The sequence below is a fragment of the Chelonoidis abingdonii genome, chromosome 21 (assembly GCF_003597395.2).
Source record: "Chelonoidis abingdonii isolate Lonesome George chromosome 21, CheloAbing_2.0, whole genome shotgun sequence".
Classification (NCBI taxonomy): Eukaryota; Metazoa; Chordata; order Testudines; family Testudinidae; genus Chelonoidis; species Chelonoidis abingdonii.
Window position 1 is genome coordinate 4,854,215 of NC_133789.1, and position 15,950 is coordinate 4,870,164.

General features: G+C 59.5%; 1 protein-coding gene across 8 annotated transcripts in view; it reads right to left on the minus strand.

Annotated features, from left to right (window-relative positions):
• Positions 1-3,672: 3,672 nt before the first annotated feature.
• The window catches only part of ARHGAP23 (Rho GTPase activating protein 23), a 131,047-nt gene continuing 118,769 nt past the window's right edge, over positions 3,673-15,950 (minus strand). For 5 of the 8 annotated variants that reach the window (XM_032791384.2, XM_032791382.2, XM_032791380.2 and 2 more), the window contains 6 exons: positions 15,492-15,581; positions 14,373-14,498; positions 13,559-13,600; positions 13,055-13,148; positions 9,685-9,716; positions 3,673-8,618 (listed from right to left, as the gene is read on the minus strand). In XM_032791384.2, coding sequence (XP_032647275.1) covers positions 7,458-8,618; positions 9,685-9,716; positions 13,055-13,148; positions 13,559-13,600; positions 14,373-14,498; positions 15,492-15,581 — 1,545 coding nt within the window. In that variant the 3' untranslated portion in view covers positions 3,673-7,457. Of the gene's footprint in view, positions 8,619-9,684; positions 9,717-12,260; positions 12,286-13,054; positions 13,149-13,558; positions 13,601-14,372; positions 14,499-15,491; positions 15,582-15,950 lie in introns of all 8 variants that reach the window. The other 3 variants (XM_032791387.2, XM_032791388.2, XM_032791381.2) reach the window with 3 other exon arrangements.

The following is a 15,950-nucleotide window of genomic DNA, read 5'->3' on the forward strand; positions in this document are numbered from 1 at the left end:
CTCTCCATCAGGTTCGGCGTGTGCATAGGAAGGGTGGGGAGGCTTAGAATAGTGCTTCCCCCCGGCCCACTGGAGGGGGAGGGTGTTTTTAAAAGCCAGTCAGCTAAACCACTGCCAGCCACCCACCCTGTCTTCGGCATCAGCTGGGCGTGTGTAACTTGATTTCCTCCTGGCCTGGTGCCAGCTGGAACGGGCTTCCGGCCGCAGTTGTGTCAGTAAAGTAGGAAAAAATGTTGCAGCCTGGGGGTGGCGAAGATTTTTTTTTCCAAAGACTCAACTAGGGTAACATGGTCAAAAGCACCCAAGGCCCCGTTCCTCCATGGTACTTAGCACCTAATGCCCATTGGCGGCAGTAAGCCTTCAGCAGCTAACCACATTTCAGGGTCTGGGGCTTAGGCAATAGAAAAAAAGAATCAATGGGCTTTTGAAAATGCTTCACTAATAGCACATACCCCAGGTGCCTAACTCCTATTGGCTTTTAAGGGGACTCGGGGGGCCTTTGAATAGCTCCCCAAAGGTGCACGTTTAAATGTTTACAGCTGCTTGAGGTGACCAGCTGCAGGCTCCTGTGTGTTGCACAGGCTTTCCCCTCGCACAGTGGCCACAGGGTAGTGGGGCATCCATTTAGCCCCTGGGAGGCGATTTTCCACACCAGGCTCTGGCGTTGGAAGGAATTACTGGGCATTTTGGTTTGGTTAATTTCTATTGGCTTCGTTTCCTACCCCAGCCGTGGCGCGCGTGTGTGTGTGTGTGTGTGTGCACGTGTGCGTTCATTTTTCATGGCATCACTCAACTTGTGTGTGAGCCCAACAATCACAGCGTGTTGACTTAAAAAAATAAACCCACTTTATTCTGACTTTTAAATTTAAAAAAAAACAAACAAAAAAAAAAAACTAAAAAAAAACCACCTCCCAAGTTATGCATGTCTCCCTGGAGCTGCTGCTGCATGCCACACCTCGCTTTCGTTGTCTGAGACTGTACGTTAGTTAAAAATTTTAAAAAGACAAAAAAAGAAAACTTTAGATGCTGTTTTGAGGGTTTCTACAATGTTGTGTGTGTGTATGTCTCCCTCTCTCTCTCGCATGAATTTTATTGTGAACTGTTTTGAAAAAAAAATACAAAACAAAGCCAAGCTGGTGGTAAAGGACAGTTCTTGAGTCTGTATGTTTTTGTAAATCTTTTTCCAGCTGCTGTTTGTAGGGTAGGTCTATGTATAAGCTTTATGGATGCCATGGATAGTTCTGTGAGAAATGTGATCATTGTAACTTGAAAAAATTCCAAATGACAAAGGGTTGCTTTTGCCTTTTCCTTTCTTATTTTCTTTTTTATCTGAGTGTCTGGCTTTAATAAAACACTTTTTTTTTTCTCTCTCTATAGCACGTCTTCCTTTTGTCTTTTGTTACTGCCTCTTAACCGACCACCACCCACTCCTCCCCGGCCTGAGGAAAGCCTTCCTCGGGGGGTGGGGGGGCAGGGGGACGACAATGCTGCAGGCTTAGTTCTAGTGCGGTACCGCGATGCCTCTACACATACACAGCAACCTCTAGCTCCAGTTCAGGTGGGGTTTTACCGGAAGCCCGTTGGCCCTGCCGCATGCTCAAGCCCTGTTGATCCGCTGACTAGTCTCAGCGATGCAGTGGGTGAGGTAACATCTTTTATTGGCCCAACATCTGTCGGTGAGACAGATTTTTGCCGCTTCTTCAGGGCTGAGTAGGTTCTCAGGGTGCGTCTACACTGCAGTTACATACCTGGGCCTCAGACTGCGGGGCTTGGACTGGTGCCAGCACTTTGGGCTCACAGGGACTAGTGCCGGGCACAGGAACATAGGCACTGTCATTTTACAGCCTGTGCGCCGGTGTCGAAGTGCAGCGTAGATGTACTCCAGTGCAGCTAAATACGCAGTGGAACAGATCAAAAACCTCCCTAGGAATAAATTGCCTGGGGAAGTTGTGGAATCTCCATCATTGGGGATTTTTAAGAGCAGGCAGGACAAACTCCTGTCAGGGATTGTCTAGATAATACTTAGTCCTGCCATGAGTGCAGGGGCCTGGACTAGCTGCCCTCTTGAGGGCCCTATGAGTCTATGCTGCTTTAGGTAACATATTCTAAGGGCCCCGTTAACCTCTCTGCGGTCACAGGGGCTAGTGGGTTACAGCTTGTGCTAATAAGCCACAACTCCAGTGTCGTTATTAAATCCAGGCCCGTTAGCATCTAGCCAGGGAATGACTGGCAGTTCAGCCTCATCTGCGAAGGGCTGCAGGTTTCCTAGGAGGCCGGCACGATCAGCGCCAGGGTGCTCATGGTGACGTGAGCTAGGCTGGGTTGCCCCCGAGGCCAGGGCTACGCTAGCGCTTTTACAGCTGTGCTGGGGTGGAGCCGCTTGACTTAATAAAACCACCTCAACAAGCGGCGATAGCTATGGCGACATCAGGGTTGTTGATGTACGTGGCCTTAGCGCAGGAGCTGTCAAATGGGGGTGGGGGGCACCAGGGCTGGCTTAGACTTGCTGGGGCCTGGGTGGGGGCAAAGCTGGGGCCTGAGCACCCCCCCATGCTCAGGACTGAAGTCCACAGGCTTCAGCCCTGGGCGTCGGGACTCAAGAGCACAGGCCCCCTGCCTGGCACTGAAACCCTTGGGCTTCAATTCCCCCCCCCAACCTGGGGCTCAGGCTTCAGTGCCCCCTCCTGGGGTCCTGTAGTAATGTTTAGTGTCGGGGGGGGGTCACGCTGTAAAGCCTCACCTTGGAGGTTTTTAGGCCCTGAGTTGTGAGAGGTGTGCCCTCCCCCAGCTCACGAAAGGGCTGGTATTGGGCAGGGGCGAAGCAGCAGCAGGTGGGCTCAGCTACATCTAACCTCCCCCCCCCCAACAAGTTCCATAGCTGTGCTGGCCTTACCCCTGGTCAGACAAATGCCCGTTGCCCTAGCTACCATCGCTTGGGGAGGTGGCGTTGCTATAACAACACGGGGGGGCATCACTTTAAGAAGCAGCTACATGACAGCGCCCCTAGTGTAGACAGGGCCTGAGTTACAACTCGGTGCTGCTCAGCCAATCCCTCCAGCTGGTCAGCATGTGCTGGATTTACTCGGCTTGCGTGCGAGCAAGTGTACGAACATGAGCCTAGTGGGGCCGTGCAAATGAGCCCAGAGCCCTCGTGTCTGTACAGCATCTAGCGTCGTGGGGCCCTGCTCCAGCACTGGGACTGCAGGGTAATCCTCTAAGACAATAACGATAACGATGCTAACAGGGATTGTAGCTGCACCCCCACTGCCCCCTTTTTGCAGAGACAGTCATGTGAGGTGGGGAGCCTTGATCAACCCCGACCGGCATTGTTTTGCCCAAATGGGGGGAGTTTATTTTGTGGGTGCGTCCCCTATTCACCCGAGCTCTGCCCCTTTTCCCCACATCATGAGATGTCACTGAGCCACCATCACATTAGCAGCCCTGCGGGATTGTCCAAAGGCCCTGAGTTAAGAAGGTGCACGACGCCCACGAGTGGTATCATGAGAACTGCCGTAACGCACCATCCGACGCGCCCAGCACCAACCCAGGCAGCTGCTGAGTTCGGTGTCAGATACGCCCCCCAAACGCATGGTAGTGGAATTGCCTGGCCCACACAGGTAAGTTTGGTTGCTAAAAAGCCAAGTGACCAGATCAATAAAAGCAGAAAGTCTGTTCCTTGAAGCCGCCAGTTTATTTCCAATATATAGAACTGTACGTCGGCGAGGGCTAGTTCCAAACCAGGTGGGGTTTGTTTGTTTTTAGTTCTGCATATTCCATAGCTATGTCTGACCTTTTACAACACATCAAGGAAAAAAAATGACACATGCAGGAAGGTTTTAAAAATTCAACACTGTTACAGCACTTGGTGGTTTTCTTCTGGGTTTGTTTTTTTTTAAATGAGTGAAACTTCTTAAAAAAATCCTTATAAATTCTTTGTAATATGTTACATGTTTAAAGACAATATTTACACGAAAAATGAAAACAACAAAACTTTACAGCAATTATTTGCATAAAGTATGAGAATGATGCATAAACTGGAGTAAGATTTTTTTATTTTATTTTTAAAATCCTCCCAAGGCCTCTCATTGGAATGGCTGCAGTTTGTAGTGGAAGATGCGGCGTGGCGTTATTTGGTAGCCCCAGCGCAGTAGAGGACAGATAGATGTTCGCAGAGCCAGTCCCCCTAGTTCATTAGGACAATTGCCTGGCATGGAGCTGCAAGTGGCTTTTTTCTAAACACAGAGACGGGTGCATTGGATTTGGCGGGGGGAGGGTTGGTTTTAATTTCAGACTAAAAGGGACCCATAGTCTAGCAGCATGTAAACAGAGTTTACCATTTTCAAGAGGAAAAATATAAACAGCTGCATAGGACGACAGCCGTTTGCTTGGTTGGCAGAAAGTGGGACTTTCTGTGCATGGAATCAATACACAGTACCTGGGATGAATGATCTCACGCCAGTGTCGGCTCTCCTGACGCTGAGAAATGCAGCCTGCGACTCTCGGACTCAGAACTCTTCCATGGCACTTTGTTTGTAGCGAGAGACAGGCTGCCAGGGCCAGCCAAAGTCCAGCTTGTATAAGATTAGCCTCACCTACCTGCAGCACCCTCCCCAGTTCCCACTGGCTCCCTTAACGCCAGCCTGACCCAAACCCTGCACCCTTAACAGCTGCTGCAGCCTGGCCCGACGGCGGCTGCATCGGGTGCGAAAGCGCTTTGAGACGCAAGGCCATGACTGGTGTCCCCAGCGGGGCGGGTGGCACAAGCCCCGGGCATTGGCGAGGTGACAGCAGACAAACCTCACACAAGTTCCTGGGTGAAACCAGCAGGGGTGGGTGAGGGGAGTTTTGCAGGATGGGAGGTTTGACTGCTACGGGCCTTGCGCATTCCAAGGGCTGAGCAGGTGCACACGCTCCGAGCTCCAGCAAGCCCTGGATTCAAACCGAGTTAGCTCTGTGCTCTGGCTGCAGCTGCTCTATCCAGGGGTGCACGCTGGCTCCCAGGCCCACTGAGCACTGCGGTTGCATCGGCCCAGCTGTTCTGGGCAGGTGCGGGGCAAGGGGCAGCAAGTGAGTGCTGAGGGACGCGAACACACCAGGCCTGTCACTGGGCATGTGGGGGCTAGAGAGGAAGCAAGCTGGTAGGGTTAAAAGCCGGAACTAGGATTAAACAGCCTGGGGCACTGGCACTGCTGCGTTTGCAGCCACACAGCACCAGATCTGGAGCATTAACACTGGGCTGCCCACAACTCGCTCCTCCCCAGCTAGAAAGAGGCACAGGGCCGGATGGCACAAGTGGGCATTATGGGTTTACCCCAGGCCATTTCCCCGGTTGGCAGGGGGCTGCCCAGCCAGGCTGAGCCTGCCAAAGACATGAGCCCACCCCCACTGGCAGTGCCTGAGTCCCACCGGGTTGCCTAACCCCAGGTGGCTTTGCACGGCTCTGCGGCGGAGTGTGAACCCACTTGTCCAGGGGCAGGGGCAGGGGCAGGAGGCCTCGGGCTGCAAACAACAGCTGAGGGTCATGTCCAGGGAGGAACGGCAGCTGCCGAGTGCTCAGGGTTGAACTCCAGGCTGCAGTGAGGCTGGTGGGGCTATCGACTGCAATGGGACCAGGATTCCTCCCTCCTCCCCTGATGTTCCTGGCTGGCCCACGTACCTCTGCTTCTCTGCCACACATGGGGTGGGTAGAACCACCAGCATCTACACAGGGGGACGGTGACGGGCACACCGGGGCGGTGGGTGTGGGGGGCCAAAAATGAGGCTGGGGGCGTGCAAGGAAAACTCCCATGCCCGGAGGGGATTCGGCCACTGGAAGCACTGAACCAGCCGTGGCCTGAGCCCCCTTCCTACGCTTCTCCAGCCCCTGTGGCTTTGAGACTGGCAAACAACAGCACCACCTGCCCACAGCACCTCCTCCCTGGCAGAGAGCAAGACCTGGCGCGGCCTGGCCCAGGGGAGGGGCTGGGGAACAAAGGGCCCCTTGGCACAAGGGACATTTCCCTGCATTCATGTGAGTGGATCCCGCACCTGGTCACTGAGCACGTGCCAATGGCCCCAGCACACACACTCCTGCTCAGGTGCCAATGATGCCAACACACTTCCATCTACCAATTACCCAACACTGAATCAGGCTGGACACAGGCACCCGCAGGCATGTGCTCCATGGGACACAGCCACAGAACACGTGTACACACACACATGCAAATGGTGCACACACACACGAATGTACATGCACACACGTGCAACTGGTGCACAGGCACGCGCACTCACGTGCAGGTGGTGCACACACATGTGTGCACACGCATGTGAATGGTGCATGTGCACACACATGCACACGCCATTGTTACGAGCCAGCAGGAAAACGCTCACGCTCTTGAACAAAGCCCACGTGCGGGCGCTGTGTCTGTGCAGCCTCCTGTCTCCATTCTACAGCCGCCTCGCTCACCCTGGACTGACCTGGGGTGGGAGAACCGGCTTGGGAAGGGGGGGGTGGCTCTCTGGGGCGGGCAGGACTGGGGTGCCAGGGACCCTTTGTTCAAAGCCACCCAACAGTTCCTTGCACACTAGGGGGCACTTTCTCTGAGCCAAGGGACACAGGGGGAGGGGCACAGTGATGTGATGCCAGAGCTGTGGCAGGATTTCAGAGGCACCAGCTTCTGCTGTGAGGAGGTTTGGGGGCTAGCAATGGTCTCATGGAAACTGGAGCATCCTTCCCCCACCCCCAACCCCCCAGTCAACAGGGAGCAGCCCTAGGCAGGAACCATAGGATCCCCCACCAACGGGGGGGGGCTGCGAGAGCCACGCACGCTCCCCCCGTGAGGTCTGGAGGGCAGCGGAGCAGGTCTGGCAGCCTCAGGGACCCCGCAGCCACGCAGGGAGATGTGCTGGGAGGGCCAGGAGGCTGGGGAGGGGCCATGTGCTGTCTCAGGCCAAGTGCTTTCTGTGGATGCGCTGTGCCCGTCCGCCCGCCCGTTCCAGCTGCGGGCTGGACCCAAAGGGCTGGGATCCTGGCTCTGTGGCGAGGCCGGGACACCCTGAGCTGCGGATGATCCCCCCTCTCCCCCCGAGGCCTGGCCTGGCAATGTCAGGGGTCGGGGAGTCTTAAAAAGGGAGACAAATCAAACAGACCCACGATTAAATCCCCAAACCGAGGGAGGGTCGTTCAATAAACGCTGCGCCCGAGCGCCAGCCAGGCAGCGCGGCCAGGGCAGGGCAGGAGCGTCTCCGGCAGCCTGGGAAGCCCCGTGACAAAGGCCAAGGCCGGCAAAATCAGGGCGAGTGGCTGCTGGCCCCTAGGGCGCTCCAACCTCTGTGCGGCGCCTGGCTCTGGGTGGATGGGGAACCGCCCGGGGAGGGGTCCTCAGCCTTCGCCACAAGGGGCAGCACAGGGGGCGAGAGAGATGTGGGGGAGGGAAGCAGAGACAGTCAGGCCTCGGGTTCTGGAGGGACGCGGGGGGTTAGAGACACTGGTGGAAGCGGAAGGAAGCTGCGCGGGTGGGAGCCGGGCCCCGGTCGCCAGGGTTCCCCTCCGGGGCCTTACTGTGCAGCTGCTCACCAGAGCCGCCCTGGTGGCTCAGTGCCGAGGACGAGGAGGGCCTGGCCTTGGTCGACTCCAGGCTGCTGAGGCCCGAGTCCTTGTTGTCTCTGTGCAGGTCCCTGCAGGAGGCGCTGGCATCCGGGGGGCAGAGCTCGGGACCAACAGGGGGTCCCTGGCCCGGCGCCTGCTGCTCCTTCCACTCGTTGAAGTTGAGGTCCTTCAGGCCGCCGGGCACCACCACCGTATGGCGCCGCCAGGAGCTCTTCTTGCGCCGCGTCTCCGGGGAGTGGGGCTTGCGCAGGCGCACGGCCAGCATGTCGTCGGCCGAGCCGCGCAGACGCAGGCGGATCTGCTCCGTCAGCGAAGGCCTGGCCGGGGCCCCGCTGCCCCACGGCTCCCCACCGGCCCCTGGGGGCTGCAGGGACTCCTGGCTGCCCTTGGTGGACGAGTCGCTGTCCTGCCGGGGCCGCGCCAGCTTCCTGCGGGCCAGCGTGTCGCACTGGATGAGCCGGTGGGAGTTGAAGGAGGCCCGGGCGAGTTTTTCCTTTTCGCTGCTCTCTGCCTCGGGCCCCTGCCCAGCGCCTGGCCCTGCCCTCCCCGGCAGGAAGCTGCTCTCCGTGTCCGTCTCCACGTGGCTGAATTCACTGCGCTCATCGTCCGCCTCCTCGCCTCGGCTCTCGGCCACTGACTGCACCTCCGAGCACAGGCTGCGGTCGATGGTGGACAGGGTGGAATAGCCCGAGACGATGGACCGGGTATCCGGCGCTGGCTCCCTCAGTCCCGCCTGCTCCTCTGTGCCCGCTTGGCGGCTTGGAGCATCACGCGTTGGGCCTGGCTCTCCAGGGGCCGCGCAACACACCGGCCCCTTGGCCTCTTCCTCCTCCGCGCCCCCACCTCTAGCCTCCTCAGCTCTGCCTTTGCTGGAGCCCTTGGTGGCCTCGTGCTCCGAGTCGTCGTCCGTGCTGCTCCCCAAACGCTTGGCCTCTCGCCGCTTCTTTCTCTTGCGGTTGACAGCGGCGATGAAGGACATGGCGAGCAGCTCCTTGCTGTACTGATCCTTCCGGGGTGCCCCCGAGCCCTGCTGGAGAGAGAACCACCCGGCTTAGTGCCACGGCCCCGGTCCCTGCCGCCCATGGCTCCTCCCTGGCCCCGAGCCCGTCTGTGCCCCTGGCAGCTTCACACCAAGCGCTCAGGCCACCAACCTGGCCACAGCCGCTCTGCTGCAGCAGTGCCTTCTGGGAAAATCAGGGGTGTCATCCAATCATGCTGTGGTGCATTCTGGGAAGTATTTAGGCCACTGTCCCATAGTGGTGCAGTGCATTCTGGGGAAAGGGAGGCTGCTATCCTGGTCCCGTGCCCATTTCTCAGGGCACAGGGTTGCACGTGTCTTCCACTCCTCCTTGTCCCAGCCAACCCGTGGACCCAGCAGAACCACTGGGACGGATGCTAAGAAGAGCTAGACCCAGCCCTGCTCATGGGAAGGGGCCGGGCTCAGGCACCCCATGCAGTTAGGAACCATGTCACGTGTCGGCATGACACATATGTCGAGTGAACCAGTTAGAATTCTGGATACTGCAGAGATGTGCACAGCCCCATGTCAGGATCAGGGCCCGGCTGGGCAGATCTGCTCAGAGAAACTGGTCAAGACACTTCCTCCCCCAAAAGATCTAAATAGACAAGGGGGAGAGGGGAAATTGAGGCAGAGAGAGACCAGTGACACACAACAGGCCATGCCAGGAACAGAACTCAGCTGTCTTTGACTCTCAGGCCAGTGTCCTACCCACTGGGCCATGCCACCATCCTGTAATCTGCAAGGTCACTTTGAGGCTTTCTCCTGTCTCATCAGACCCAAGTAAACCTCTCAACCTCCCTCCCTCATACAGAGTTGGCAATCCCACAACACCCCCATCTGGCTGCTATCTGGAGGACAGGACAGCACAGCCCAGGACTGAGGTGGGAAGGGCCATGCAAGTTGCTCTGTGCTTTTACAGCAACAGGATTTATTGGTAAAATGCTAGATTTCCACCCTGGGTTTCCTGCCCCTTTTGCTGGGCCAGAGGCCGAGGCCCAGCAAAGCTAGAGATTTTAGCAGACGGAGGACCCCCCGGCCCCAGACTTCAGCGAGTCCCTCACACGGGAGTCCTTACCTTCGACTTGGCAGAGCTGTCATTGGTTGAATCTGTAACGCAAATGACAGAGCAGAGATTAGGGTGGGCGAGGGAGGTCTTTGCTAGCGGGTAGGGGGAGCTAGGGGGCATATGGGCATCACAGCAGAGGGACAGTTCTCAAGGGCACTCCCAAGCTCTCCCTCCTTGTGTGGCTCTAATCAATAGCACGATCAGCATCCAGATTGATCCAGCAACTGGCAGTGGGGCGCTTGGGCTGGGAAATTAACCAGGCCCAGGAGTAGCTGCTGGGAGGGCGCCAGGACAGCGGAATTTGGGGCACTTTGCATAAAGTCCCCAAAGCCCTTGGTTTCATCAGATTTATTTTCCCCCCCTCAAAAGGAACAATTTGGCAAAACTGATGCGAATTTGTCAAATGTTCTGGTGCTGCCGATGCCAGAAAAAAAGTTTCAACCACAAATTTTCTCCCAGCTCCGGCTGGCCAAGCCGTGGAGGCTCATGTGCCTCAAGGCAGCGGCTGCCCCTAGACTTGGAGGGAGCTTTCTGGGGATCTCTGACCTCATGGGAGGAGCTTCCAGGAGGGCAGCCTACAATGATCTCTGGGTCCCTCTGTCCGTTTGCATGCGACCCCCACACCCCGGTCACACAACCGCTGGGTTAATCACAGCACGTGGGAAAAGAACGGCCACCGCCACAGGGTAAAGAAAAGGAAATGAGAAAAAAGACCCACACCCAGCTGAGAAACGCCCAGTCGCCGGAGCCCCCATCACCCACCCAGCAGCTGGACGGGTCCTGCCAGTGGCGCTAACGGAATGGAGCCACGAGCCCAGGACAGATGGAGGGATGGGGTGAAAGGTGACAGTGGCGCAATGGGAGAACACAGCAGGAGTTACTCCACGGGCACCTGGGCTTTCCCCTGGGGATGCGGAGGACCCAGGTAGGGTTATGCAGCGCTAAAGCGCCCCAGTGCAAACCGGGGAGCTCTCTCCTCTGGTGCTGGGGACATGTTCACTGAGCTCGGCTTAGACCCAGAGGGGCCCGATCCCCATTTACACTAGGGCCTCCTTGCACTGATCCCCCACGGCCACACACGTATCACTGACCCTCCATGCGGTTCAGACTCAGGGCCTGCAGGCCCCAAGGCCCAAGCTCCTTCCACGGGTGCTAGAGAAGGGGTCTCCTACAGCTGGGAGCAGCCACCAGGGGTGATGCCCCCCCCCCCACTACTACAACAGGGAGGTGCAGGGAGGTTTTTAGCAGGGGGACCACCAGCTGATCCCTGGTGGTGGAAACTCCAGCTGAAGTCAGGGAGCGATGCCCATTTCCAGCAGCCAGGGACACCCGGGGCGGGACCCCAGAGGCTGTACAGCAAAGGGCCAATGCGGCCCAGTATTGCCCACGGGCTGCCTGCTCCGAACCCGAGCCCAGGTCTCTCGCTGGGTCGGAGGAGGGGCAAGCCCCAGGGAATGCACAGGCGAGGGCCGTGGGGGGGACCGTGTGTTAATCTGCAATGTCTCACAAGCAGGTTAAGGGGGGGGAAGAGGATGCAACCACCGCGCCAGCCCCCACTCCACCACACTGAGAAGCACAAGGACAAACACAATGACCCCTGCACCCCACCCCGGCGAAGGGATGGGACTCGCAGCTGGTGCTTATGAGAGGGGGAGCCAGGAGGGGAACGCTGACCCCTGGGAGGATCTGGAATCCCAGCCCCCAAACCTGTAGCCAGCCACAGCTGGGAAGAGCGTGCTGTGAACCACGGGGGCTGGTGGGTCAGCCTGGGCTCCCTGGGGGGCACAGGGGTCATGTGGGGCTGCGGGGCACAGCCAGGATGGGACTGGGCTGAGTGGCCACTGGGAACGCTCAGAGGGGAGAGGCCCAGGGTTGAAGGGGAGTCTCTGCACCCTGAGCAGGCAGAGGGATTGGGGTCTCCCAAGGGCCCACCGATTACCTCAGCACCCTGAGGTGGGTGGTACCAGCTGATCTGACTCCAGAGAAATCCCCCACACCCACTCACATGGCCAGGGTCGCACTCCTGGCATTCACAGAACCCAGCTGGCAGGGCTCCCCCTGCGCCCAGCTATGGCTCAGGTGGGCTTATGCCAAGCACCGGGGACATGGGCACCATGACCAGCAGGCCTCTCACTCGATGCTGCTGGGTGGTCTCAGGTGGGCAGGGTGGCAGAGGGGCAAGGGGCTCCCCTGTGCTCCCTCACAGAGCAATGCCCAGAGAAAACTGCGTGTCAGCGGCAGGGCCCCCATGTATCCAAAGCTGTGGGTGAATGCATGTGTGGGGTGGGGGTGTTCCAGATCATTCATCCTCTGACTATTATGGTGGAGCAAGAGGGATGAACCACACCGGGGGGTGCTGAGCTGGGGGTCGTACAGGTACCAGGGGGCATGCCCCCCACCCATGGCCGAAGGCAGGCCACGTGGGTCACGGGTTGACGTGCGCTGCAGCCAGCGCCGTGGGGTAGGGGTGGGGGGCGCTCTTCCCGGGGGGAGGGCGCAGGGATCCAGCTCCCCTCCTGCACCCGCTCTCGCATGACCCGACGGAATTAGCGCATGAGCAATGCACCCAAGCAGCAGCACCGTACCCGCTCTAGAGCTCCAGGAGATCCGCTGGAGAAGGAAGAGGAAGAGGAGGAGAAGGAGGAGGAGACAGCAGAGAAACGTTTAAGGAAAGAGCATAAAGAATCAATGTCATTTCAAAGCCGCTGTGCTCCGCACGCGCAGCTCGAGCCGGGGGAGAGGACCAGGCACAGGACAGAGGCAGACCTGTGGCAGAGTGGCTGGGGCTGGCTGGCTAGTGAGGGAACAACGGGCAGCGCTGTGGTTTGATGGCTGCTACCTGGACTGTTCTGCGATGGGGCCTAGCGGCGGGCTCGGGGACAGCAGCTATCATGGAGTATACGTAGGAGAGGACCTGGGGAACTCACTGACACTAGACCAGCACTTCCTGGCAGTAACACTAGGGGGAGCCCAACAGCAGCTGGTAACCAGCCCGTGGCCAGTGACTGGCTCCTTGTTGTTCCTGGGTGCCAGCCTCCCCATCACACCCAATCCTCAGCAGTGGGTGTGACCTGAGGAAATGCCCCTCCTGCCCGGGAAGGCTTGTGCCCGCTGCTAGACGGGCAGCTCCTGGGTCACTTAGGGCAGGTCCCCAGCTATCCTGCGGATCAGCAGCCGCTTGACAGGGGGGTGCCCAGCTTGCCTGGGGAGGTGCGTGGTGGGGGGAGCCCTGGCCTGGCCCAGGGGCAGTGGCCCAGTAACTCCCGTGGAGGTGGATTGCCTGTGAGGTCCCTCCTCCTCTGGTCCTGCTGGCTGAGCCCTGACGGCCCCACGACTGGAGCCTTCCCCCGTGCCCCTCCCCCAGGTCCTGCCCCCTCACCTGAGGCGTCCCCTGGCACCACCGTTCTCCCGATGTTGGGGAGCAGGTACTCGATGTTTGGCACCGACTGCGCCTCCTTCTCGTCCACAGGGGTCTGGAACGGCAGCAAGGGGAGAGTGGTTAGCGGAGGTGCCCCTGGGCCCAGCCCCCTGACTCCCTTCCACTCCGTCTGCCGAGTGCCCCCTGCCCTGCCAGCAGGGCAGCCGTGCTGGACAGCACCGCCTAGCAGGGTCCTTCCCCAGGGGCTCAGCGTTTTGGCCGTGGGCAGAGGGGGGTGCTGTTCACACATCGGGAACCAGCTGGCCTCCCCGCCACCGGGGTCTCCAGCAGGGGCAGGAGAGAGGCTGCCCCCAGGCTGGCGTTGCAAGGGCCATGCATGCAGAGCTCAGGGGGTGCGTTCGGAGACCGGCTGTCCCCAGAGCCGAGCAGCCCTCTCATGGCTTGGACAGGTGCCCACTGGCAGCCAGGGAGTCAACCCCCCCGCTTCCCCGGCCCAGGACTCACCTTCTCCCCCTTGTCCTCCTTGTCGCTGAAGAACCAGTCCGACTGCGGGAGCAAGGAGAGGGGACGAGGGTCAGAGCACGGCAGGATGGCAGTACAACATCTCGGGGGGAGGGAGGGGTAAGGGAGGCTGGGGGGCAGGTGTGACTGGCTCCTGGTCGCCTGGCTGCTGCCAGATTCACTCCTGTGTCGCCCCCGCCCGGCGTGGAGATTCGAATGCATGAGTCCCAATCTGCCTCTGCAGGCCTCTCCCCCCACAGCCTGACGCCCCCCTCCCCTCCAGCCTGGCCCACTGCCCTGGGGCACCTGCCCCCTGCTGTCTGAGCCTACACCCCCCGCACCGCACTGGGAGCTGAACGCGGCAGATCCCGACTGTGCAGAAAAGTCCAACTCTGACCCATGACGTTCGGCTTCAAGGAGGGAAGTTTCCCTTCAGTCTGGTAAGATGGGCAAAGAGCAGGAGGAGCAGGGTGCCAGGGGCCCATCCTGCCCAGTAAAGTGCTGGGGGAGGCAGGGTGCCAGGGGCCCATCCTGCCCAGTAAAGTGCTGGGGGGAGCAGGGTGCTGGGAGCCCATCCTGCCCGGTAAAGTGCTGGGGGGAGCAGGGCGCCGGGGGCCCATCCTGCCCGGTAAAGTGCTGGGGGGAGCAGGTGGGAGCAGGGCACCGGGGGCCCATCCTGCCCAGGGGAGCAGGGCACCGGGGGCCCGTCCTGCCCTGTAAAGCACGGGGAAGATGAGGTAGGTGGGGGAGCTGGGTACCAGGGGCCCATCCTGCCCAGCAGACCGCAGGGCTGCGCAAGGGGCCACCTGTCACTTACGTGCTGGATGAGGGTCTCCACGATTTTGTAGCGGTCTGGCATGTGCGTCACCATGTCCGTCATGTTGTCCTCGGACGTCCGGACCAGCGTGGGGCCGAAGACCAGGGCCAGGTTCCGGGGCTCCATCTGCAAACAGGGCAGGGGGTCACAGTCCCGGCAGCCAGCCCCACGCCTGGGTCCCAGGAAACCCCATCCCAGGGGTGCTCTCACCCCACTGTCAGCAGCCTGAGCACAGCCTGTGCCCGGGGGCCCCCCTCTGGTATCGGAGAGTCTCATGTCAAGGCCCTGGGCTGTAAGATCCCAGCGATAAAATCCCATCAACCCCCAGCCTGGGGGAAGGGCAGGCAAACACGCTGTCCTGCCATCGGCCTTGCTGCAACCCGTCCCTCCTGCTCTAGTCACACCCATATGAGCCAATTAACTAATGAACTCATAGTCACTTTCCCAGCACCGGTGGGTCAGGGTGATCATCCCCTTCTTACAGATGGGGAAACTGAGGCAGTGGCCAACACTGTCACAGCCAGGGACAGAACCCAGCAGTCCTGACTCCTAGTTGCCTGCTCTAACCATTAGAGAACGCTGCCTCCCTCTCCACTTGGCTTTTGAGCCTTTCTTCCCGGTCCAGGAAAGGAGGATATCCCAGTCAACAGGGCTCTAGCCTGGAGCTTGGGAAACCAATCCTCTTCGCCACAGACTTCCCGGGTGACCTTGGGCAAGTTACTTAGGGCACGTTTATGTCTGGAGCTGGAGGTGGGACCTGCTGCTCCGGCAGACACATCCACGCTAGCTCTGATCACAGCAGACATATCATGGCAGCCGCACAAGCAGAAAGAGGGGCTGGCTGCCCTGCGTGCAATCCCAGCTGAGACCCCAGATACCCGTTCGGCACCAATGCAGAGAACATGCAGCACTGCTCGGGGACTCGGCTGTAGGTTTTCACGTCCACGCCCTGCTGGGGGCCTGGGGCACAGACCATGGAACGCTCACGCCCTGGAGAGCACCAGGCGTCCCACACACAGAGAACCCGTGCCCTGGGGACCCCAGGCTCTCTAGCAGGATGCAGGGGCTGGCTGCGCCACACGGTCTGGCTGGGTGGGGGGCAGGTGGTGGCAACGGTACCTTGTTCTTCTCGGAGTGGTCCGCAATGGTCTTCAGGTGCCCCACCAGGAACTTGAGCGTCTCATAGTATTGTCCTGGTAGGTCCCGGATCTGGGTTGGGGACGTGCAGAAGCAGCATGAATGCCTGGCCAGAGAGGGACAGGGACCCACCCTCCCCATCCCAGCCTCACGCCTTCCCCACTAGGACCCTCCTCACCCCGGATCGGCCCCTCCGTTCTCCCTCTGCCCCCCACTGCACACACTTCCCCTTTTCCAGGCCAAAGGGGGAGCAGGGCAGGGGGCTCTGCCCCCACCCCCAGCCTCAGGACAGGGCTGGGATCCCCTCACATGCTGGGCAGGTCAAGCCTACCAGACAGACTGGAAAGGCAGGGAGAGTCGCTCCTGGGACAGGGCTGACTCCTGCTCCCCGCCCATGGGCAGGAGGTCTGGGGGCTCGGAGGGAGACCCCTGCTTGAGGGC